The 24088-nt window shown below is 46.2% G+C and overlaps 1 protein-coding gene across 1 annotated transcript in view; it reads left to right on the forward strand.

The window, feature by feature from the left end:
* The window catches only part of LOC146198978 (fibrillin-1-like), a 103636-nt gene that overhangs the window by 69174 nt on the left and 10374 nt on the right, over nucleotides 1-24088 (forward strand). Inside the window, exons 41-65 of the mRNA XM_084594433.1 lie at nucleotides 222-293; nucleotides 383-502; nucleotides 1449-1577; nucleotides 2974-3099; nucleotides 3717-3839; nucleotides 4047-4172; nucleotides 4295-4414; nucleotides 4564-4689; nucleotides 5610-5762; nucleotides 6804-6866; nucleotides 7850-7975; nucleotides 8364-8486; nucleotides 9640-9762; nucleotides 10444-10566; nucleotides 11639-11764; nucleotides 12887-13027; nucleotides 13614-13667; nucleotides 14370-14495; nucleotides 15695-15817; nucleotides 16184-16300; nucleotides 17636-17764; nucleotides 19493-19612; nucleotides 20173-20292; nucleotides 20499-20604; nucleotides 22003-22285. Coding sequence (XP_084450559.1) covers nucleotides 222-293; nucleotides 383-502; nucleotides 1449-1577; nucleotides 2974-3099; nucleotides 3717-3839; nucleotides 4047-4172; nucleotides 4295-4414; nucleotides 4564-4689; nucleotides 5610-5762; nucleotides 6804-6866; nucleotides 7850-7975; nucleotides 8364-8486; nucleotides 9640-9762; nucleotides 10444-10566; nucleotides 11639-11764; nucleotides 12887-13027; nucleotides 13614-13667; nucleotides 14370-14495; nucleotides 15695-15817; nucleotides 16184-16300; nucleotides 17636-17764; nucleotides 19493-19612; nucleotides 20173-20292; nucleotides 20499-20604; nucleotides 22003-22285 — 3098 coding nt within the window. The remainder of the gene's footprint in view (nucleotides 1-221; nucleotides 294-382; nucleotides 503-1448; nucleotides 1578-2973; nucleotides 3100-3716; nucleotides 3840-4046; nucleotides 4173-4294; nucleotides 4415-4563; nucleotides 4690-5609; nucleotides 5763-6803; nucleotides 6867-7849; nucleotides 7976-8363; nucleotides 8487-9639; nucleotides 9763-10443; nucleotides 10567-11638; nucleotides 11765-12886; nucleotides 13028-13613; nucleotides 13668-14369; nucleotides 14496-15694; nucleotides 15818-16183; nucleotides 16301-17635; nucleotides 17765-19492; nucleotides 19613-20172; nucleotides 20293-20498; nucleotides 20605-22002; nucleotides 22286-24088) is intronic.

Raw genomic sequence — 24088 nt, forward strand, 5'->3', positions numbered from 1 at the left:
ATTTTTTATTTATTTCTGTGTTATAGCTCCACCCAACATTTTTAAATCGGGCTCGAACGCTCGCAAAGTCCACCTTTGTGGATTCCTTGCATTAGAATATTACCGAAAGCAGCGTTTCAGAGGCCCTTTAACCCTAATATTGATTGACACATGACGGTGCTAGTTGCTTGTATGCCAATGAAACCTCCATAGCTAAACTTTTCTTGTCTACCACAACGCAGCGCAATACGCCAAGCTGTGCGCCGCCAGTATGGTGGGAACAGTCACGAATCCCATCACGTTGGAAGTGGACGGTAAGTAAGCGGACGGTCGACTGTCGAATTCAGCCTGAAGCACCGCTGTGGCGGATCAACGTGGTCTTTCTCTCTCTGACGACACGCAGATGTTGACGAGTGCCAGGGCATGGCCTGCCAGAACGGCCACTGCACCAACACTGTAGGCAGCTTCCACTGCCAGTGCTACGATGGGTACACGTACAACCAGCAGCTCCTCATGTGCGAAGGTAACAGCGCCAACTTCGTATCCCTACGGGCATTGCGTATGCTGGGCTTTATGGGCGAGCCCTGCTAACTAAATGCGCGAACCATTATTAAATACTAACATATACAGCAACCCAGTCCCCTGATTTTGTATTGGACTTTTGCTGGCTACGTTTTGGGATCGTAGATATATCTCATCATCCGCATGCTTGGTGCGAAGCACTGGTCGAGCACCGTCCGTCTGATTTTGTACGCTGCTATCAAGATCGCGAGTGTGTTCACATGTCAGGCTTCCATACGTGGTATGTGCGAGAAGGCGTTTGCCTCATATGTTTGCTAAGTATGCGAAAGAGGTTGTACTATTAATGGCCACGTTGGAAATAAAAGGCACTTGAAGACTGCTTCTCCCTTTGTGTTTCGTTCCACAAGTTGAGCTAAGAGGTCTCGCAGCGAGGAGCTTTATGGCCGGACACTGCATTTAATAAACCAGAACGAACTTGACTATGAACACTTCCGTGACTTAGATACCCTAACTTTTTCGACATCGCATCCACAGAACTATGGTACCGCCGGCGTGAACTGCGTTCAGTGAAAGTGGCGATAGTGTAATTCGCGTTTTCTCCTTTTACAGAAGTACTACTGACAGCAAAAATATTTTTGAGCCAGGTCACATTCCCCATTTGAGATCTCGGACAAAATTTCGCGAGGACGCCCCACTTTCAGTCTGCCCGTCCAGGGGGTATTCTGATTCTTTTGATCAATAATTTGTCACTACCGAAACATGAACAGAGTCGAACACATCGGCATCTAATGAGACGAGAGAAAGAAACAGGATCAAGTAAGGTTATCCTCTTTTATTGTGGCGAACAGCAGTCACCACGACGATTTTTCTCCTGCTTATTATCCCAGACGTTTATTTGCACATCGCACTGTGTTTAATATTTTATTACATTGTTTCTACGTACGCAGACATTAACGAGTGCCAAACCACGCGTGGACTGTGCGGCGGAACAGCTTCCTGTGTCAACACCGCTGGAAGCTACAAGTGCCAGTGTCCGGACGGCTACAAGCTATCGGCGAGCGGCCGCGACTGTCAAGGTGAGTGCCGACGTTGCTCGCTCCAGGCATCTAAAGTTGCGTTGTTCCTTTATTTGAGTGTGCCGGCATCTAATACACCAGCTGCAGAAAACTTCAAAAGAGGGGAAGAAACTTTCTAGCAGGATATTAAAAATTGATTAAAATGTGCACTAATTTACCAAGTGAGCGCAGTCATAGTGTGTTGCTCGGATGAACTACTGTTAGAATGAGACAGTCGTAACGCTATTATCGCGACAGCTGCATGGTCATTATCATTTTGCGTGCGTAATCGTTATATAATAATCAGTATAGTCTTGAATTATGCCCGTTGCTGGACAAACGTTTCCTTCCTATCTTCTTAGCAGCGGTCGCACACCTGTCTCCTTAATATATTGGCCCCAAGTATTGTTACATCTCATTATAGATTCCTGTCGGGGTGTCTATTAGGTTCGCTCGATACCCGTGTTCTTAGCATATTTGTCCACCTGTGGTCTGTTACGTGCAAAAGCAGTCAAAAGTGAGGCGACTCGGTAAGAAACATTTTTTATTTTGGATTCAAAAGTTAATCACCGATGTTTATTAGTGCAGCATGTAATTAGCACAATGAAAATCAGTCCGTAAATATCTTCACAAGCGCATGAAATGAGGGCAATGAAGTTTTTCGTTTTGCTAATACTGTTTTACAATTACTTTTTGATAGCGCCTGCACCGCGTACTTGAAAATAATCCAGCAAGCAATGTCTGTTCACGACGAATAGAAGCTGTACCTGTGTCACGCTGCTGTCAATGTCTGCCCAAATCGGGAGCATGTAAAGTTTTGTCAGCTTTTTTATTTTTTTAGAAACGCCGATAGCACTTCTGCTACACTGGTCAATGTCTACGCCAGAGCAGTGTGAGAATTCAGATAGCACCTAGTGACTTACAGCCCAGCAACCGCACAGGGTTAAAGGGAAAAGTAACAGCCCACAAGCACTCGTGATATGTTGTTGCTCTCCTCTTCGTCACCATGCGGTTGTTGCGTATAGTGCTAACAATTTGGGCCCACCACCGCCAGCTTCGCTAGCATGCAGATCTTATGGCGGTTTCTTGCACGGTTCCTCATCCTACGTTACACGAAATCAAAGCGCGGTTTCTTTTCTGAGAGCTACTGTTAGCGCATGCAGTCCAGGGGTCGTATTCTGAGTTTGCCGTCGTTATCAAGTTTCGCTATCTCACCTGACCTTGAGCCATCTGATTGGTGGAAACGCCGGAACATGATGTTGTCACCTCTTCCGGTTCCGAAGTGGCAACACCCGGTTCCGGCGTTTCGACCAATCAGATGATTCGAGGTCACGTGAGATAGCGACACTTCGATAACGACACAAACTCGGAATACGGGCCCAGAATGTGACCCTGAAAAGCAAATGACTCATTGCAGATGTAAACGAGTGTTCCGAGAAGCCTGGCATCTGCCAGAACGGAGTTTGCGTCAACTTGGACGGCAGCTTCCAGTGCACCTGCAACCCAGGCTACTATGCCACGCCTACTGGAGAAACATGCATTGGTAGGAGGAACTATTTCTTCACTCAAAGGTCAATTTATTTTTGCGGTACCCGAGACTCTATACTCGCAAAAAAATACGCGCACCTAGACGCGCAGTGATTGAATATTGTTGAATACGCCTGTGATATTACAATGAACGTAAATGGCAATCACTAAACCTACAGGAATGGTTGACATGTATCTCATGTATTATATTTTTCTGCTGTTTTTGTCGTTCGCTTTTAGTACTGTCTACGGCACTGATCCCAAAGAAAAGAGCAGCCAGTTTGCAAATATATTTCCGTAACAGTCCCGCGACGCCACTAGGTTTATATTTACGCGAGACGCTAAATAATGAGATACACTACATTGCTGTAGTAACCGACATTGACGAAGAAATATGTCCGGCTTGCAGATAATCTGTTGCGCATTACCTTGACTTCAATTTAAGAGCAATATATTGATCTTACTCGGCTATATTATTTTATTAAGTCAACGGTCGCTTACTTTCGATCGTCATGAAGCCGAAGCAATTCCGTGCAATGGATTAACTATAAAAGTGAAGTTCAACCCTGACTGTTTTCAAACTTTCATTTCTAAGTGTGTTTCATGATGCCGTGACGCCACATTCTACCGCAGATTATGACGAGTGCCAGCGAGGACCAGGCAGATGCGCCAATGGGATCTGCGAGAACGCGCCGGGCTCGTACCGTTGTGTCTGCAATCCAGGCTTCGAGCTGTCTCCTAACAACGACTGCACGGGTGAGTCACCACTCATGCGAAGATCAACTGATGCTAGTGGACGGGCTTCTACAGATGCGTGTCTACAAATATACAAATGCCGACTCGATGCACACATGCGCGCACAAAATAAATAGATTTCTCATGAAGCTGCTAGCAGCGTTTCATTTTTATGCTACAGGAGTTGTAAGCAAGGAGTGAAAGTCTCTTCTCCCTCCTTCACGACAGACGTGGACGAGTGCCGGACGCAGTACCGCATCTGCCACAATGGTCGCTGCCGGAACACCATTGGCAGCTTCCAGTGCGAATGTCAGAAGGGTTACGAGCTCAGTCCCGACGGCCGCAGCTGCATCGGTGAGACACGATCGACACTTGCGTACTTGTCCGGACACAACCGCCGGCAAAATCCAGCCGTTGCATTGGCATACGCGGTATTTCGCCTTTGATCGCTTTTGCGTCCTTTTTATTGTGTGCAGACATCAACGAGTGCGACCACGACATGTGCCAGGAAGGCAGCTGTCGCAACTCCGAGGGCTCCTTCGAGTGCACCTGTCCCAGGGGTTTCGAGCTGTCGCACAGCGGCCGTCACTGCGTGGGTGCGCACGCCGTTGATTCGGTTCAGCTCTTAAAGACACAAAAAGATGAGGATTTCGTAGTATCCACATATGTTGGCAGGGACCTTAGTGAGCCCCAGTGTCTTATCTCCTCTTTGACCGGAGTCATGTGCGCGCGATGGCCTACGCAGACGTGGACGAGTGCCTGTCCATCCCGCAACTGTGCATGGGAGGAGTGTGCTCCAACACCCAGGGCAGCTTCACGTGCACCTGTCAGCCAGGGTTCAGGCTGTCCGCCGACGGGAAGACATGCATTGGTACAAAGCGCTCTTTTACTAGCTTCTCTTCGTGCCAGTTGTTATATAAGCTCGACGGACAGCAAGCTGATAATCTGATTCACCACTTTTCAAAGAACATCTTGCGTTGTTTATGGCAGACAGACCGGCAACCGATAAGCAGTGATTACAAAATGTGACTGAATTTAAAGATAACTGTGGTTATGGAAACCTCTATAGGGGGCGGACTATACGATGGAAAGCTTGTCGTAAGGCTTGAGTCCGGAAAAGAAGAAAAATTAACTGTCACTGTTTTTGCCAAGCACTAAAGTAATAAGTGCTGATATACTGGCATGACATCCTGCAGGCCACCTAACTGCACATACTGCACATAAGATGCACAAATTAAATCAGCTTGGTGTGCGCAGATAAATGAGAGCACGATTAAGATGTACCGCTTCTACTCGCAGAATAAAGAAATCAATCGGTTAAAAAAATAAAGATACGCTTGGCAAATAAAGTTTTTGGTATAAAGGCAATCAACCTATGGTAGAAATCTAATCTTACTCTTGCTGTTATTTATGCAAACGATCACCAGAAAGCAAAAATCATCACCGAAACATTTTTATGAGAGTTTATTCACCATCTTTAAGGCGACAATTACCTGGCGCTAACCGACATCGCAACGTTCCCTAACGAGTGCGCTCATTAGCAGCGCACGACCCCACTGTGCCTCATTACATTGATCGGCTCATTACGCAGTTTGGTGCTTGGAAGAAAAACTGTTTTTGACTGCATTGAAGCGATGGAACGTGCCAATTTTTCTGATGTTTTAGCTTAAAGCGTTGAGCAGCTTCTATGGAGATCGTGCCTTCGTTGTAAATGTAGCTTTGTTTATGACGTCGTATTTTTCTTCGCATGCGCGATGCCTTTCTGTTCCCTCTTCCTTGTTGTACCTGTAGATACGCGGCAGAAGCAGTGCTTCCTACGCTACCACCGCGACCGGTGCTCGGAGCCCCGACCAGGCAACATGAGTCGCCAGGAGTGCTGCTGCATGCACGGCTCGGCCGGATGGGGTGACCTGTCCTGCGACCGTTGCCCGTCTCCCTCTGAGAGTGAGTGCCGGTGCCCAGGGGCGCCCATAGTCACCATTAACCTACAGGCGTCCGAAATAGGCTCTTTCAGCGAGCCCCTTTCCTGCCTCGCGCGATCGCTGGTTTGGCTTCTGATTGTTGCCTAATCGGTAAACCCTGTATGTGAGCTGTTTACCGGGTTCTTAATCATTATGCCTATTCTAGAGATCAAGCCCTCTTAGACAGAAACTGATAAATTTATCAGTGCTTTGAACGAACTCTATTTAGTGGTCTGCGACCAGCCGTGCTTTCTTTCAGCCAGCTAAATTCGCTCTATTTTAGCAAACTTTAAAGCGTCACAACTGTGCCTGAGCCGCCTTCAATAGAATCTCCTATTCTATTTGGCAACACCGAGGGCGTAACTTTTATATCTTATTTCCGCTCTTCAACCTCAAAAACAATTGAGGCGTGATGCTTTCATCCAGTCGTCTCCTTTTCTTTGTTTTTCGTTCTGATTATGATTAATATATTACCCACGATGTTTTTATTTGAAATATCACGTATTCTCAACGGAAGATTGGCGGTGTTTGACCTATAGCCCGAAGAATGACATTGTGATGTCGAGAAACGATCAACCTATTTGTCCAGTGTTAATAATAAAGCTATATTATATAATGAAATGTCGAACTGAATTCAAGATATAACCTCTGATATTCGCACTGAAGTAAAGAAGAACCAGTGTGTAAAGAGAGTGAACCTTTATTGTGAGCCTTGCGGCTATCTTCTGTCCTACAGATTTTTTTTCTTTTTTTTTTTGCGTACATAAGCCTAAACCGCCACCAAACGTCTCATCTTTGTTGAAGTGAGAACACTAAACGTAACTTCGTAATGTTAATAATATTGGTCAATAGAGACTGTGCATATATTTAAGAAGACTGAAGTACTAACAGTTACCTACTGCAGAGGTCGCCGTTGTCATCAACGCCTAATCTGTTTTGCGGTATTTTAAATTTATTCGTGAAAGTACTGAGAGTGATGGAGTAAGCTGCAAATTGATGTCGTTTCTTCTCAATGCCTAACAAGGCAGTTTCAGGGTGCTATGTCCAATAGGCATGGGCTTCGTGGAAATTGACGGCGCCACATTGGGTAAGCAGCACAAGCTTGCTCTGATATCTTTTGCGAAAACCAGCAGGAAAAGGGGAGTTACGTTAAAGGATATAGGAAACAGCTTTATATGCCTGGTAATCAGGGATACACGCTATTTAACAGTTACTAGGCTGTGGCAGTTGCTCGCTCCTACTCAGCGCTGGGGCTACATTTCAAGGCGGCAAAGTACTCTCTTCTTGCAATCCGATTGAAAATGATTGCCACAGAATGTCGCTGCCGAAGCTACTGAGCTCTGCACACGATTAAACGTTTTCCTCCACTTTCTTAAAATAGCAGAACTGAACGTCCAACAAACCGACTCAAGATTGTCCTCATGAGGGCCCATGAAGAGCTATTTACAAAAACTATAAAACGCGCATGAGCAATAGGTATCCCATCAATCGTCGCCGCAACTCTAAAATATTAAGCTACTTTCATATAGCATTGAAGATATGGGTGATCGAAAATGATTCTCCTACTCTCCCCCATAAACTCAGCCCACGCGGGCTCGCAGGAACAAAACAAGAAAACAAGTCGCGGTGGCGGCCCATTACGACTCGTCCCGCCCGTTCTAACATGGAAGCGTCCAATAAGCGGGCGCGCCCAGCAAGCCCATGTAAGGTCGCACGGGAGGCTTTGATGTGTCGCCCCAATGGGTCGCGAGAAGTTGCCAGGAGGACTGTTTAAGAATTATCTGTAAATTATACGCTCCACGTAAAGCTTTTGCTAGAGCTGCTGGCTATCCGAGCAGATGTTAAAACGAACTGGTAAGCGATTAAACGCACGTGAAAGCTGGACTAGCCAGCTCTCACTTCCACCTGTTTGCGGTAAGCGATCAGATTGGTTCTGGGCACAGGGTTTGTTGTAACGGAGGAGCTGAGTGAATTTATACGAAAAAATGAGATCTTTTCCACACTGTCATGAAGCCCTGAACTGTTCCTACTTTTTTGCAATCCTCAAAATCTTTTCTTTGCGCTTCAAAGACATCGACGAATGTGTGATGACGCCGGATATCTGCAAGAGCGGCAAGTGCATCAACACGGACGGTTCGTACCGATGCGAGTGCGAGCCAGGATTCAAACTGGACCCGTCGGGCCGCGGCTGTGTCGGTGAGTCCCCCTTCAGGTGCCCAGGATTTAACTACAACGTCCGCGCAGAGCTAGAGCTGACTTTTGAGGAAAGGCTTCGCCATGCTAACCTGAAAAATACACGCTGAAGTGGCAATTCACATGTCTCGTGTTCCTTGCGTAGCAATCAGATTTATTTAGTCGAATCAACCCGCTTGCACTCTTAAGCACACTGCGTCTGATTTGAGTCATTTGTAAGAACATAAGGTCTCTATGCTTACTTTCTCCCTATGTTTGAGTGCAGTCCGCCTCCGTTTACGCTACCTCCTGTGCACTAAAGTCAAAAGCAACTGTGGCTCGAAATACGATGTGAAGTCCATCTGCCTGACCTTAACAACCATTTCTCTTCAAACGTGGTTGCGTCCTGCAGACGTGGACGAGTGCTCCGAACAGCCGAGTGTCTGTGGCAAGGGCCGCTGCTCTAACACCGTTGGTGGATTCCAGTGCAACTGCTTGGATGGATACGCTCCGGGTGTGGATCAAGTCTGCGAAGGTGGGACAGTAGTCCTTCACACCCTGTTGCTACTCGCTTTACCCGTGCGCGTCGTCGTGCATTGTAGTTCCTTAAAACCCAGTCGGAAAAAACTACAGAAAATTTTCTGATGCTACGACACAATTTCTGTGGGGTTTTTGACCGGAAACCTGTTGTGACAACAGAACATTCTTAGTAACATCATAAATTTGTGTAGTTACAACAGAAAAGGGCTACAGAACTACATACAACAGAAATATACTACAGAAAAACTACAGAACTACAGAAAAATTTGATGGCTACGACAGAACTACAGAATATTTTGTCGTATTTTTGACACAGTTCTGTAGTTTTTTTCGACTGGGAAAGGGAAAAAAAGCAAGCCTTCAAATGAAAATAGAGAGAGAGAGAGAGAAAACTTTTAATGAGCATAATAATCAGTAAGAATTCTCAGGAGCTGGGTGGTCGGTGCCCCTAGTCCAGGGCTTGTTCAGAAACTCTCTGATACTGAATACAGCACCTGCACCTCAATTAAAGCATCGCTTTTTGCTACGTAGTCCTATGATGCGATCGATACCTTGTGGAAGGAATCTAACGGCAGCTTTTTGAGCAAGCTACTGCATGCTTGAAGCACAGACGCGGAAAATGGCAGGAAATCACAATAGGTGCGAATGTGTGCCTGATGCGCAATTTTCTTCTCCACATATATGTGCACGCATATGCAACAGCATATGCGGGCTGGCTCAGCTGCAACATACCTTCGACAATGCTGTCAAAGATATGGACCAGAAGTTGCAGTGCGCGCCTAAGTGCTTGCATGTACGCGAGAAAAGCTATAGGCGAGGAACGCACATGCGCGGAACAAAACGTGGTTACCTATGCTTATGCGATCCGAGCTCACAGAACTGCTTTGCATGCTTGAGCTTACGTGCCCGTTCTCAGAGTATTAAGAAGGCCTCGAGTGCATTTTTGCGCCAAGGAAGGGGGGGGGGGGGGGGGGGAGAAGAAACTGCGGTAACCGTAGGAGAAACGAAAATGCTTTTAGGTGGTCACCTGTGATGCGACTAGCAGTGTTTTTGTCGAGGTTTTTTTTTTTCCTTTTCAAGCGCTGGTACTCTATTCGCAGCATACGCGCCGACATGTTCGCGCTCATTTTTTTCCTCCTCTTTGGCAGACGTGGACGAGTGTCACCTGGGCACGGACGGTTGTGCATTCCGCTGTCTCAACACGCCCGGCTCGTACCGCTGCACTTGCCCCTATGGATACGCACTGGCTCCCGACGGAAAGCACTGCCAAGGTACGCGGACACGCTCCCCGCTGGTGTCTTTGCAGAGCACCGCGCGCTGGTGCTGCTCACTTTGAAACCAGAGTTGATATACAGTACGGCGAGAGCAAACGTGCATACATTGGTATTTAATCTGCATCAACCAGTGTCCTCGATGTCATAGCATTATGTTGCACTTAGTCAACGGTATATCCTCGTGAAAGACTAAGGTGTTTTGGGAAGATGTCAACATGAACTCTAAAGACGGGAGCACTATGTGCCCTATGTGATACGTGGATTTGTGACATTTGTCGTAAAAATAAATTAATACATTACTAATTTAATTTCCCATTGACCAACACTACAAATGAACAAAAAAATTACATGTGCTCTCCTTGGTTTTGATGCGAGGCTGATGCCTTTGTGATACGTGGAATTATAATATCTTTCTGGCAAAAAAAAATAATGTGACTGCTGATTTGTCCACCTACCAACGCTACAAGTACATACACAAAGATTTCACATGTGCTTGCCTTGGTTTTAATGCAATGCTTGTTGGCTTCTTTCACTTGTGTATCACGAAAAATCATTTTAAATAGAGAACTTTGGTAATATAACAGTTCTATAGAGTGATTGGGTTTAATTTAAATATAATAGAGAGATGTATCTCTAATCATTCACGCGAGTTGACGATGTTCTTGTCTGGCGACGCAGACCTGGATGAGTGCGCGGCTGGCACCCACGGATGCCGCTTCGCGTGCAAGAACCTGGTGGGCACCTTCGCATGCGTCTGCCCTGACGGCATGCGCTCCTCCGGCCTCGGGGACGACTGCCAAGGTATAGCGGGCTTGCAGAGAGCGGCAGGTTTTCACTGTTGTCAGTAGAAGCCAGCAACCGAAACTACGACAGGTGGCAGGAAGAATTGGACTTCACTTCCTAGCGCTGCTTTAACTGCTGCCACTTTATTTATCGCGTGCGCGTGCTATAGCAACTGCCAAAGTCGCGGACTGGGAGCCAGTCATATACTATACTTCACTGGGTCCAGTATTAAAAATACAAGCAATTATAGTCTGGTCAAAGAGGCACCTTGTACTCTAATGCTACTACTAAATTATCAGATTGAATAAAACCTACTATTTTTGGCAAACTGGTGAACGGACACGGGAAAACCCGCTTGGGTTGCGGCAGTGAGATGATCAAATGAAATCATCAGATGTCACTTGCAACCGATGAGCTTTTGTCTATCTTTTTGACTGCCCTTTCTAACGCCAACATTTTATTTGGGATGTTGTCCATACAAGAGTGCGTAATTTTGCGGAATGTACCCCGAGGAAAAAATTACTGCTCACTTGCTGATAAAACTCGCGAATGAATCTTTTTTAACAGCGATGCTGTTTAACCTGGAGGTTGTTCCGTGTATCGTGCGCAGTTTATTGTGCTCGCAGTAATGACGTCATCATAATCGTACATGACCTCATGGCCGGATGTAACGTCATAAGGGCATCGTATCCGGTCATGAAGTGTAGTCCGGTCGTGACCGATGACTTCACCAGGCGATTCAGTCATATACGAAGCTGACCCCTGCGGGCGTCCGATCCAGGCTTTCTTGCTGCGTCTTTCGTTTGGCGCTTACTCGAACGCCAGACCACACAGCATACAGAAGCAGACGTAATAAAGCAGGAGTCAGTGGCGTTTCAAATTAGCTCGCAGGAAAGAAAAGGCGCAGTATCTGTCACACTACTTCATCGACTACAACAGATATAAATGACGAGTCTCGAAGTATAATCGCGGATAAATTAGTCGATGCAAACGCAAACAGCATCGTTGTGTCATCAGTCTTACACGAGAGTATAATCTGCCCTAATTTTCTTCTTCCTTTTTCTCCCCTTCATGCCTACGCGCAATTCAGACGTCGACGAGTGCCGGGAAGAGCCTGATGTGTGTCAGCACGGAGACTGCGTGAACACGCACGGTGGATACCGTTGCATCTGCCACGGAGGTTTCGAGACCAGCCGCGATGGCAAGCAGTGTCTCGGTGAGCCTAACCGCGTGCTCCACAAAACACGCCGTCATATTTTGCATGTGAATTCTTGAAGTGCAGACTAGAGCGTCATTCTATGCTTCCCTGGAGAAGTGCAGGAAACGAATACAGAGTAAATAAGAGGCTATCATACAATGTACACGCTTTTTCCAGGTACGGACATGCAAACGGAACACGCTTTTCCTATCAAACTAATATCACGCTACCACCACTGGACATAAGAAAACAATATTTGTCCGAGTGAAAGGGCGCCGGCGTCTACTACCGGTTCGCACATACCATGACTGCCAGCTTAAATTGTGCAGCGCGGGAAATATTTTAGAAGGAAATAGCGTGCTCCGTTTACTTTTGTCCGCATCGGTACCTGCGCAAAAGCCGTAATTCATTCTAACCGTCAGTTCCTTTCCCGGCATTCTTCATCTAGCGTTCATAAAATATCCCTAATACTTGCCAACGCGTCAAGAAGCAAAACAACTCGTCAGTATTGAAGGATAAGGCATGCAAGACTGAGCTTGAACGTCATTCGTGCGCGTCGAAGTTTCATTTAGGCTTTGTACAACACCGCAAAAAATTGTGTTATCTCATGCGTGTGAGCAGTGCTTTTCAGCACTAAGTTAAGTCGACATATGAAACTAACGTTTCTCTCATGTGGTAGAATATTCCTCTCGTATATTACCTGAATGTTCATATCATCATACTTAAGAACTGTATCACCATATTCAGGTCACAACACTTACATATGTAGTTGACATTATTTTAAACTGTCATTTGTCACAACTATATAGCTTCACTATCTCGTCTGTCATTCGCTTTATGGCCGTCAAGTACTCGTGCCATGCATCCCAGTGTTACTGGTTCTGACAACGAACAAACCAGTTAAGTAACATCCTTGTCCATTTGCGCGCTATAAAATGAGAAATTTTAGTGAACTGGAGCACTACTCGTCACTGCATGTTAACACATAACCTCCGCTCGCGATACGCAACCCGGTTACATTAATTGCCGTTGACACATGTGTCGCTCGAGTTGGTTGTGACTGTGTCATGCGTGCGTTCCGCGAATAAGTGGCCTCGCAACTGTGCCTAATGCACGTGACGCCCGCACACTTCCCTGCAGACACGAGACAGGGTCAGTGCTATGTGAGCTTGTCGTCATGCCCGGCAGCTGCCGCCGGGGAATCGTCGAGGGAGGACTGCTGTTGCGGCATCGGCGCCGCCTGGGGTCCACGCTGCGAGCCATGCCCGCTATGGAACACAAGTCAGTTGCGGGCTCCAATACCCCAACCTGGGGTTTCCATCTAGCGCGCCATTTTTTTTTTTTTTCACGCACACGGAGACACTCACAAAACTGACGCGCACAAATAGAATTCCAATGGCTTAAAAGGGATTCGACGTATTATTATTACCTTTAAGCCACAACATGTCCAGCTGTTCGTGAGCTTCACGATATAACCTACAGTCGTCAGCCAGCATGCGAGCTTACCATGGTAACAAGGCCGTAACAAAAAGCTCAAATATTCTAATAATTCTAGATTTTCAGTCGTCCTTACGAAGTCCAGCAATCACGATTCGCTTGGTAGTATGTTAATGAATGCTTCAGTATGTTCGTCTTCTGTAGCGAACGAGGGAAACGAGAGCATTCGAATAACAAGTCTATGAATATTCCTCTGTACAGTATTCACTGGGAGGCTTTCCCACGTTGTTAAATTATTTAGGCGTACAACATCATCTAAAACTGATCACAATGCTGGAAAGCTTTTGTTTATAAAAATACACAGAAGCTAATGATAACAACCACCTTGATCTAATTTATGTATTGTGTTTGTTTCTGCATTTCTGCGCAGGAGAATACCGCCAGCTGTGTCCATTCGAAACTGGTTTCAATAAAGAAGGGAAAGGTACGGTATAGTGCTTTGCGGTAAATTACGTCTATTATCATGTGGCTCCCATAGTACGCCGCGAGTATGATCAGGCTTTGAACATAGCCCATAATTATAGAGCGAGTCGTACTTTAAAATAACATGCCTATTTTGTCGAAAAAGCACGGCACTGCAACCACGCCCGGAGTGGCTCCGTGGTACTCAAATACCAGTGTCAAATTATGCATGTGGCCAATAAAACGTACGCAGCGTATTTTCCAACAAAGAACGAAAGCTGTTGGTAGCACATGTTCAATTCACCTTCGCAACGCAGCATGATAGACTGCCACCAATTCCTTTAGGCACCGGCTTCACATAGCGGCCGTCAAAGAATGTGTATTTTAGCATTTTACTTTTCCCTACTTTCTTCATCAATATATACCTCAAGGAAACAGAGTAGATACAGTAGATACTGGCAGCACCTCAGTCTATTGAAAGTACCGTGATGAAAAACATAATTGTACCGATAACTTGTCACGGAGTTCGGCACTAATTGCATACAGCAAATCCGCCCTTTCATAAGTCCTTTAGTTGTTCCCACAATGGTAGGCATGCACTTAAGAATGCCACTGTGCCGCAATTCTGGGTGAATACAACCTTGAACACGAGGGACAAAACAGTGCTTGGAATGTCTTTCCGAGAGCCTCGACCGCGCAATCAACGACATATGTCACCATGCAGACATCAACGAGTGCGACCTCATGCCATACCTGTGCAAGAACGGCCGCTGCGTCAACACCCAAGGCTCGTACCGGTGCATATGCAACCGGGGCTACAAGGCTGACGCGTCGGGCAAGCAATGCATCGGTGAGACATAAATCTAAACTTTAATAATATGAATCATCCAGAAAACGCTCTCACTTCACCAAAATTTTAAAAATTTCAAAGTTCTCGACGTTGAGCAATATACACTGTATTAAACTAGCGGAGGCAAATAGACTTCTGTATTGCCGCTGCAAATTCCGTACGGAAATAATATGAAGCAAAACCGCAGTATTGGTGCCAGTGATGATAGTTCGAGGAGGAACAAGGGGACACATTATGGCGTAATATAAGAGGGAAGAGTTGCACTACAGGTTCTACACACTACGCTGCATCCGTAGCGTCACTGTGACGCCATATTGCATAACTGCTACCCATGCCCTCGCGACCAAGCCTTTCAGAGCTTATCGGTCGGAGCAATCGAGCGGAGTCGCCCAGTCCTCTTTTAGTACAGTTGGGGTAGGAGGTAAGAGCCGGAATTCGTTGGCACTTGTACCATCAGGATGTGTTAAAACAGACTAACCTTATTCTTCCGTTATTTTCCTCTTGAATAATTCGAATCAAGCATCTGAAGAAATTCTCATTGGAGAAATGAAAAATGCAGTAACAGTAAAAGAAGACAAAAGTAGCGCCGTTGTGGAGGGCTCCTGAATAATTACGACCGACCTGCTAAATTTCACGCGCTGTCACTTTGTACGTATGGCCCCTCGCAGAAGTACACTGGGGAACTCAAAAAGCGACAGCTGTCGTAACGGAATGAGTGAGTAAAGTGGATTGAGCTAGGTGAACGGAAACGAAAGTGGTAACTAGGTGGGTAAGTGAGTGGGTGGCTGGGTTGGTGAATGAGTTTGGTAAGCGGGAACGAACGTGGTGCGTGGATGAGTCGTTTGAGGGAGTTTGGAGAGCGAGCGAAAATTTGATAGATGGATGAGTGGGTGGAGCGAATGTTTCGTGCATTAGAAGGGGAGTTGGGAAGTGGATGATAGAGCGAACGGTTGAATGGTGAGTGAATATGTGTATGGGGAGAAACGAGGAATGGGTGTGAAAGCATGTGAGATGTGTAAAGGGCACCACGAGGAATGAGTGTAAAAGCGTTTAAGATTGAGCAATAATGACTGAATGAGTGTGCGATACTACAAACAGCACTTTCTCAGTAATGACGGTAGCGGGAAGTAAGTGGTGGCTTCAGTGAATGAGTGATAACGCGGATAGCGTTGGGTTTTAATGCGTTTGTGTCTGCGCAGACATCAATGAGTGCGAGCAAAGCGTACCACCGTGCAAGTCCAAGTGTGTCAACACGGACGGGAGCTACATCTGCTCCTGCGAGCCGGGATACGTGTTGGCCGAGGACAAGGTCTCCTGCAAAGGTCTGAACAAGCGCGCATCACTTCTCACACCCTCAATGGACTGCGAGTCAGATAAAATGTCCTTCACTCATTAACTTCGTTCAGTCTTTAAGAGAGGAAACAACTTGCATTTATGTACTTCAGCCCGGTTAATTTCGCCTCGCTAAGTCGTCGTCGCTGACAGCAACAAGACATCAATACAAAGCTGCTATCATACGTGTTAATGGCAAGCCTCCTATGCAGAAGAAGGCTCTAGAAATTTTGATGTCTTCGAAGTGCGTTATTACTTTTTATCCAAGGCAGACGAAAAATTCATTTCAAAGTACTATTGAAAACAACGAGTAAAAAAAAAGTCAAAAAACGAGTGTCATTTTTTTTTCTTTGCAGACATCGACGAATGTGCAACGGACAGACACAACTGCGAGCACAGCTGCATCAACACACCAGGAAGCTTCCGCTGTGGATGCAAGGACGGCTACAAGTCGCACGAAAGCCAATGCCTCGGTATGCGCACGCGCATTGACCTATGTGCACTACGAAACGCTAACATCCGCTGCAGTCAAACGGCGGTTGGTGGTGGTTGTGTCCCCTCTCCCCCTCGTAATGCAGCTCCAAAACATTTCCTTCATCTGCAGTGGTTTGGTTGATCGGAGAATACCGATTAGTATTTGCTTCTTTCTAAACTGTTTTCTTCAAAGTCTCAGATATCTGCCCTCTTAGTCTAATCCCCCATAGGTTCCAGCTAACCCTGCGGTTCAAGTATTTTATCTACAGAACAAGACTAAACTGCTTTTTCCTGGGAGCGCGAGTTTTGACGCTTCTTTGTGGCAGCCTATGTGAGTGTATACTAGGTTTATTGGGACTATACGTACAATATCCAATTCATAAGCATTTTTTTTTTTTGTATCCGCTTTCAGGCAACGCATTTGGTTATTTTGCGTGTTCATGAGGCTGAAACTTGAGCTCCGCGTGTTGCACTTAGATGCATGGGAATGCGAAAATGTTGTCGCGAAGAAATAATCTCAAAATTTTAAATAATAAGGCACGAGCGCAATCAACTCTCCTTGTCTGTTCTATACAACTAAAAAAACTGGCGGGAAAAGCGAACATGAATTCGCATACTGTAATCCTCGTTCTTAATGAAGGAGTAAAGTTAAATTCTGAAACTCACGCATTGTTTACGCTCTTGTTTATTAAATAAGCAAACTTGCGAAAGCTCAATACAAAGGGCGCTATATATGACCCACAGGGCCCCTTGGCGTGTGTAATTCCTCGCTCCGCTCTTTGTATCCCGATCATGGTTTCACAACTGTGTCATATTCACGCGGCTTGGTTCATGCCACGCGCACCTGCGCCTACCCATGCGCCTCAGTAAACTCGTTGGCAGATTTATTTATTTAACGGTACGATGGCAATACGACGTAAGGATATGCATGCACGCCTCACTATACTGGTACACAGAACGCTCACGCTTACGCTGGTCGCACCACCTCTGTCCCTCCATCACAGTATTCCCAATGCAAGAGTGACGAAGAGAGAGTGCCTTATCCTCATCGCCTGTTCGCTTTTCCTCCCCACCTTCTCGCTTAACTCCACGCGGTTTATCTGGGACCATAAGCAAACCACCTTTTACTGCGAGTCCGGTGAGAGCCGTCAGCGAAAACAGCAGTCTATGCGTACAACCTTGATAATAGGATAGCGACAGTGTTTCCTGCTGGGAATGACCAGAGAGTGCTGAAATTCCAAGCTTCTTTTTCTTTTTATCTGTCCTTCATTTGCTGATCGCAAATGGTAATACGCTTAATGGCTACTTCGAAACTCTCTCCGCTATTTCCTCAGACATCAACGAGTGCCAGGAGCAGCCGTACCTGTGCGCACCGGGCGGCAAGTGCACAAACATGCTGGGCTCCTACCGCTGCAACTGCCAGCGTGGTTACATCACCGACGCGTCGGGACAATCCTGCAGAGGTGGGCCATCCATTTCAGTGAGCTCCCTTCCTTTCGCGGAGCTGTCTTGTCAGCATATTGGAATGCAAAGACAGACTCGAGACCATGCAAGAAACGAAATACGGTGATTTCAGTATGTGGTACTTTATCGAGACTAAAGGATCTCGGCGTTATAATCAGAGACTTAAACTGTTATCTGAGTGGGCCTCGTAGAGATTATCATCACTAATTATGGAGGGGCGAGGGTTGTCTCAGAGAGAAAGTGCATTTAGACACCATACGTCCGCCGTGGGCGAATGAGCCGAGGAAGTTCACGGGACCAAGCTAAGGGCAGAGTTGATTGCAGCGATATGGGAGAAACCTTTGCCCTGTAGCAAATGTAGTCAGGCTGGAGGGTATTTATTTATTTATTTATTTATTTATTTATTTATTTATTTATTTATTTATTTATTTATTTATTTATTTATTTATTTATTTATTTATTTATTTATTTATTTATTTATTTATTTATTTATTTATTTATTTATTTATTTATTTATTTCATACCTCAAAAACCCCTGCAATGGGGCATTACATGAGGGATGGGCATGGCAGCTAAACAACAATGGTCTTAGCGTTTTTAAAACGGGTGGCGTTGATATGATGCACGGAGTCTTGTGGTAGATCATTCCATTTCCGGATGACGTGACGAAAAAAGATCGAGAATGAGCGGTAGTTCTTGTGGTGTAGACGTAGACAGCTTTATGAGGATTAATACGGCTTGAGAGGCGACAAGCAGGTGATATGACTGATTCTCCTAACTTCCACTCCACCTAGAAGAAGGATGAAAATTGCGAGTCATTTTGACCATATGACGTCCTTTTGGATAATGGTGTTTTTCTTCCATTCGGAGCTGGTTTGTGGCCTACGCGCCTTTCAGATTAAAATTATGTAAGCTGGCAATTAATGCTTTTATTTCAAAAAATTTAAGACCAACGTCTGCGTCTGTTCGATTCGTGCCATGCTGCAGCAATATGTCCTTGTGCTAATTTGTGCACGTTTCATACTTACACAAAGACAACTGGAAAAAGAATAGTTCTTCAGAGCTATTTCTCAACGGTGCAGCTACAACTGCTCTATTTCGCATGTGTTGAATCAGTGAAAGCTTAAGGCAGGAAGACCACACGAAGAGGGCAATCATCTGCGCTTCCTGATAAATGCTTATAAAACTCAAGTGTACCCAACGCAGATATCCGGACTCGGTTATTTCACAGCTCCTTTATTCCCGTCCATTCATGAGGCACCTATATGTGCCACCTCTGAAGCAAGAAAGCGCACGATGTGAGTGCGCTAGTGCAGCATTCTCTTGTCAAAACCTTGTTCGTATGCAGGGCCTCATATTCGTCTCCCAGGATTTTTCTACGTTATCCCTCACTGTCATTTCTTTTTTTTTTTAATTCTCAGTTCACTACAATTCATTTTAGAAGCGAAAAGATTGTCATGCTTTATAAATAAACGCAGTCATACCGCCGAATGGGAAAGCTAATAACTTCACCTTGGTAACTCCCCCAAATAAGTTAACGCAAACGTAATTCCTGTCATGCAATTGCTCGGCGCTACACGTTCGGTCATTTACTTAACTTTATTCATTGTTTGTTTCTTGCGAGCGTAAGGGAGTGGATGCTCGGAACATGAGGTAAGCAGCTTCTACTGCCCAATATCGTCTTTCTCACGCCACATGTCTGCCCCTTTACTCCCCTCCCCTTGCAGATACGGACGAGTGCGCCAACACAGCCAAGTGCCCTCACGGATGCGAGAACCTCGATGGCTCATACCGCTGCACCTGTCCTAAGGGATTCAAGCAGAACTACTACTGGAACCAGTGTGTCGGTCAGTGGGACGACTCTCGTCGAAAGCATGTTCTATGCACTAACAATCGTGACATTACCTTACCAGTGGTTCTATCGTGGGCTATTCAAGCTGTGAAGCTGCAGCACCATTTTCGCTCCTGCGCACCGTATAACGACACACACTACCCCCCTGAGCTATAGGCAAGCATGCAAGGCTCTACCGGCTATTGCTAAGTGGGCCACGGGACACGCTAGACTTTTCTTTTAACTGCCCCACCAATATCACAAAGAGTAGTCATGGCACTGAAACACGCAAACAGACCGGTGCGCTATAGTGATTTGTGTATACATTCAGCCAATTAAGTAACCTTCACATCACAATAGCGGTGCCTGTCAGACTGCTGCTCTCGCGTACGTATATTGAATCAAAGGGATTGACTCGTAACGGCCCCTACCCCCTATCCAAATTTTCAACTCCTTCATTCATATCACTTACCTATCGTGCGATTGTCTAACAAGATATAGGTAAGCCGGCAGGAGCTTGACTGTGGTCTGGGCAATGCGTAATTCACGGTCGCTGGTGTGCTCGCGCTCCCGCAGATGACGACGAGTGCTCGTCCCTGCCGTGTGGCTCAGCGTCCTGCATCAACACTGTGGGCAGCTACTCGTGCTCCTGTCCTTCCGGGTTCCGCTTCGACGAGATCAGGACCGACTGCATCGGTGAGTCCTCGAATTCAGGCACGAAGCGAAAGCGGTCTTCGAGCCTCGCATTCGTGGTGGTTTAGCATTTACTTCGTTCTCTGAAGGTGCGCGAAATGCCTTTGTTGTTTAGTCTTGCAGAAAGTGCTGACATTTAATAAAACAGCAGTGGAAACGTAATTTTAGCTCCTGGTACGGTGAGATGAGTTGCTTCCACCCTGGCTCAGGCGGCGAGGGGTGCGAGAACAGCCCATGCCTCTACGACTGCACGCCCACGGGCACCAGCGGCTTCCTGTGTAGCTGCCCAGAGGGCTTCCAGCGCATCGGCCAAGGGTGAGCGTTATGACTGCCTTTATGCCGCAATCTCCAATCCAGTTTGTCAAAGAGGGAAAATATTCGAGCGGAAAACATTCAATCTTCGGTCTAGGGTCGGTATGGTGATTGTCCACGATGAAAATAATGCACACCAGGAATTGTCATTCAAAAAATATAGCTTTTCTTTTAGTGAACCTGTCTGGATTTTGTGTGGATATAACAGGGGGAGATGAACGGAGTACCCCCTCCCCCAATATGTTATTAAGTGACTAAGTTTACATATGACATCCATGCAGATCTTTTTTAAGCCGAAAGCTTTTAACAGCTCATGAGTGATGACCGCAGAAAGTGCGCGCAAACCTGTGCGCGCGAGATGTGTTCGCGAAATATAGGTGGGTTTCCACACATAATGACCGATATTTGTAGAAAATGATAGTGATGAGAAAGAAAGAGAGAGAGAAAGTCCCTCTACTCTCTTTTTCTCTATCTCTCTCTAGAGAGACCAAGGCCAGCAGCAGGGCAGCAAAACTGCTTTCGCCTTGTTCCACGTAAAGTGACTCTCTCCTCTGATTTTTGTTTTCTTTTTAACGAAGCAAGTCCAAGAAAACATGATTCGAATGAGTGACCCTCCAAGAGTGACCTCTGAATCCGCCCCAGTCGAGGACGCTGTTGAATGTACTATAACATTGCGTCACTGGTCAGCGAGCGAATAGAGAAAGATAGGTTGCACAAGAAAATACCAACTGAACAGAGCACAGGACTGGCGCTTTCTGTCCGACAGCCTGAGCCAAACTGCCCAACAACGTTTCTTGCTAAGTGAGCGAGTGCTTTACGGGGCAAACGTGCATAGAAAACTTGCACAGCGGCAGCCGAAAGTGCTCAGCCATACGGTAATTGGCCCGAAGGAAAGAATACTAAATAGGCAAACAATTTCTACTGAATTCGATATATGTTTGAAAGATAGTATTGAGCTCCAAACAGCGAAAGGCGAAATGAACTCTGAGACACCTACCTTTAGTATTCTGCAATTCCTATTTGCTTTTAAAATTATTTGAATAACTCATTAATTAATTGTTTTTTTTTTCATATGGGCAAAAAAAAAAAACGTTTTGTAGTACGGTCGTGCACACACTTGTTTAGCATTCTATCGTGCTCCGTTATGCATTTGCATTAAATCGCCGCTGTCTGCCAGACCCGATATAGCTTTTTAATACATGAGTTAAACACATTCCATGCCCGATAATGTCTTGATTCGAATCGCATATGCCCCTTTAGAGCATTACAGCGCTAAGCGTTGGAGCGTTAGAGCGTTGTAAACAAGTGCGTGCACGTCTGCACAAAGTCATGCTCGAAGCGGTGCGTTAGCGTAAAAAGCCCAAGACACCTCCTGAACGGCACCTCCACTGCACTGTCCAGGCACTGCCTGTCGGCGCATGACAGCCGTGGACAGTATGTGACAAACACGCTGGGAAACCTGGGGGCCGCCATTCCGGTATATCCCCTGATCGATGCGGAAGGAGCCAGCGACGACGACGGCAAGATCATCTCCACCGAGGGCTGCTACTCGTGCAACCTCAACGGCGGCGGCTCGCTGCCCACGGCACAGCAGCACCGCAGAACCAGGGACCTGGGGCAGCAGGCATCTAACGTAACTGGCCATCGTGTCACGCGTCGACTCAGGAGATCCACGCACAGAAATGTGAGTTTAGCAGAAATTTACCCTTAAATACCCCATTCTATACCCCACTATAATCCTCCCCACCCCATTGGGCTACACCATTCTAGCCCAATCTAATCACACGGAAAGCACTCTCATCGAAAACCTTTATTTAGGTTAGAAAACACCAAAAATTATAGAACTTCAACTATCATTCACCCACGTTTCACGAGTGTAAGCCATCGACAGCAGCCGCTGTCGCTGCTGCCGCTTCGATCCTGGCTCGCTTCCGCTCTTGGTAAGCTTTTCGGCAACGGCCTAGTCTGGCTTCTCGTTGTTCATAGGTCTCGGCAGCCTATCTGGCGCGACTGCGTTCTTTGCCTCTAACTAGAGTGGTTTGCCGCCAAGCTACCATCGTTATAATATAGTTAAAATACGCTTACGCTGAAGCAAACGCATAGCCGGCGTAAGTACCTATCCATAGCGATACTGAAGAGCGAGCTCGCGAAGCCGCTGTTATCCTCCTCGAGCAAGTCCCGTGATAGCGCGGCCTGGCATCACTCACGTTTGCCGACGAATGACTTTGGAAGACTGAGGTGCGTGACTCGTCATTGGGAAAAAAATTGCAAAATTGCATGGATCATTCTCATTGCATAGCACACGGCCGAACGCGAGTGCGACGAAGGATCCGTGATGCCGCTCGCCCAGGTAGTGCGCTATTTCCGTATCACCACTCGGTCCTTGAGAGCTGCTAGTAATCGCACGGTCTCATAATAAGCCAGCTGAAACCCACAAAGACATGAGTATTAAACACGCGGTACGCGCGGACCGCATGCAGCCCGCCGGTTCCAAAGTTTTCAATTTTTGTTCCGAAAGCACGTGACAGCTTCACCAATCGGCTTTACAACTAGACTCATTTTCCAACTAAAATCAAGTAAAAGACCTCTTCCCCAGACGATACACGTTCTTTGCAAAATGAATAGAGGCGTTGTCGCCTTAATCTGACTTGGACGGAGGCTATATAGCTACCATCAAGAGCAAGGCGCTGGAACACCCTCCCTCTTTCATCTTAGAATCCACATTTTATCTTTTAAGGATAAGTGATTGTGGTTATCATGAACTGTTGTATCTTGTCATAGCTCTCCCCGAGCCATCGTGAATTGGCGCCCGTCCGGCGTCAAAGCAGAATCGAGCACGCGTCACGTTTCTTTTACACGAAACGTGGAAGGGTGTTGTCTGGGAAGGAGACATCTTTGTCTTTATTTATTTATTTATTTATTTGTTTATTTATTTTCTTACTGCTCTTATTTATTATTCATATAGTCATCTTTTTGTTATTTCTCGTTCCTGCCACGCGAGGGTCAAAATTTTCTCAATGCGGCCTGTATAGCCGCATGAGTTGGAGACCCTTAGCACAAAGAAGATAGAGCCAACTACAGTATCAGAAAACACGAAGTATGGCGAAAAAAGCACGATCCGGAAGGACGATCGGTTTAGCTGCTGGCAAACGGCGCAGAAGACTGAATAAATTAACTACTTCTGATCCCGAGGTACACTGCTTTTCGCTAAGTATATCCAGACACATCAGAGCTCAGCCATCTTTCATTTTATTCTTTATGGTCTCCTCCTCTATGGCTGCCCTCACGATCTCGATGATCAGCATGACAGAAGTCAACCGGTAGAGTGCTTTAGCATAGTGCACACTGTCTACCACCGCTCTCTAAATAGCGCTTAAGCGTTGCATGCGCTGTCTACTGTAACCGCGGCCACCAGCCGTCAATCTGCATTCACATAACTCCGCGAAGCGCCAGACGCACCAGCAGCTGGCCTCTGCCTGCCTATCGA

This window comes from Amblyomma maculatum, chromosome 2 (assembly GCF_055883805.1).
Source record: "Amblyomma maculatum isolate TAMU_Amacu chromosome 2, ASM5588380v1, whole genome shotgun sequence".
In the NCBI taxonomy this organism is placed as follows: domain Eukaryota; kingdom Metazoa; phylum Arthropoda; class Arachnida; order Ixodida; family Ixodidae; genus Amblyomma; species Amblyomma maculatum.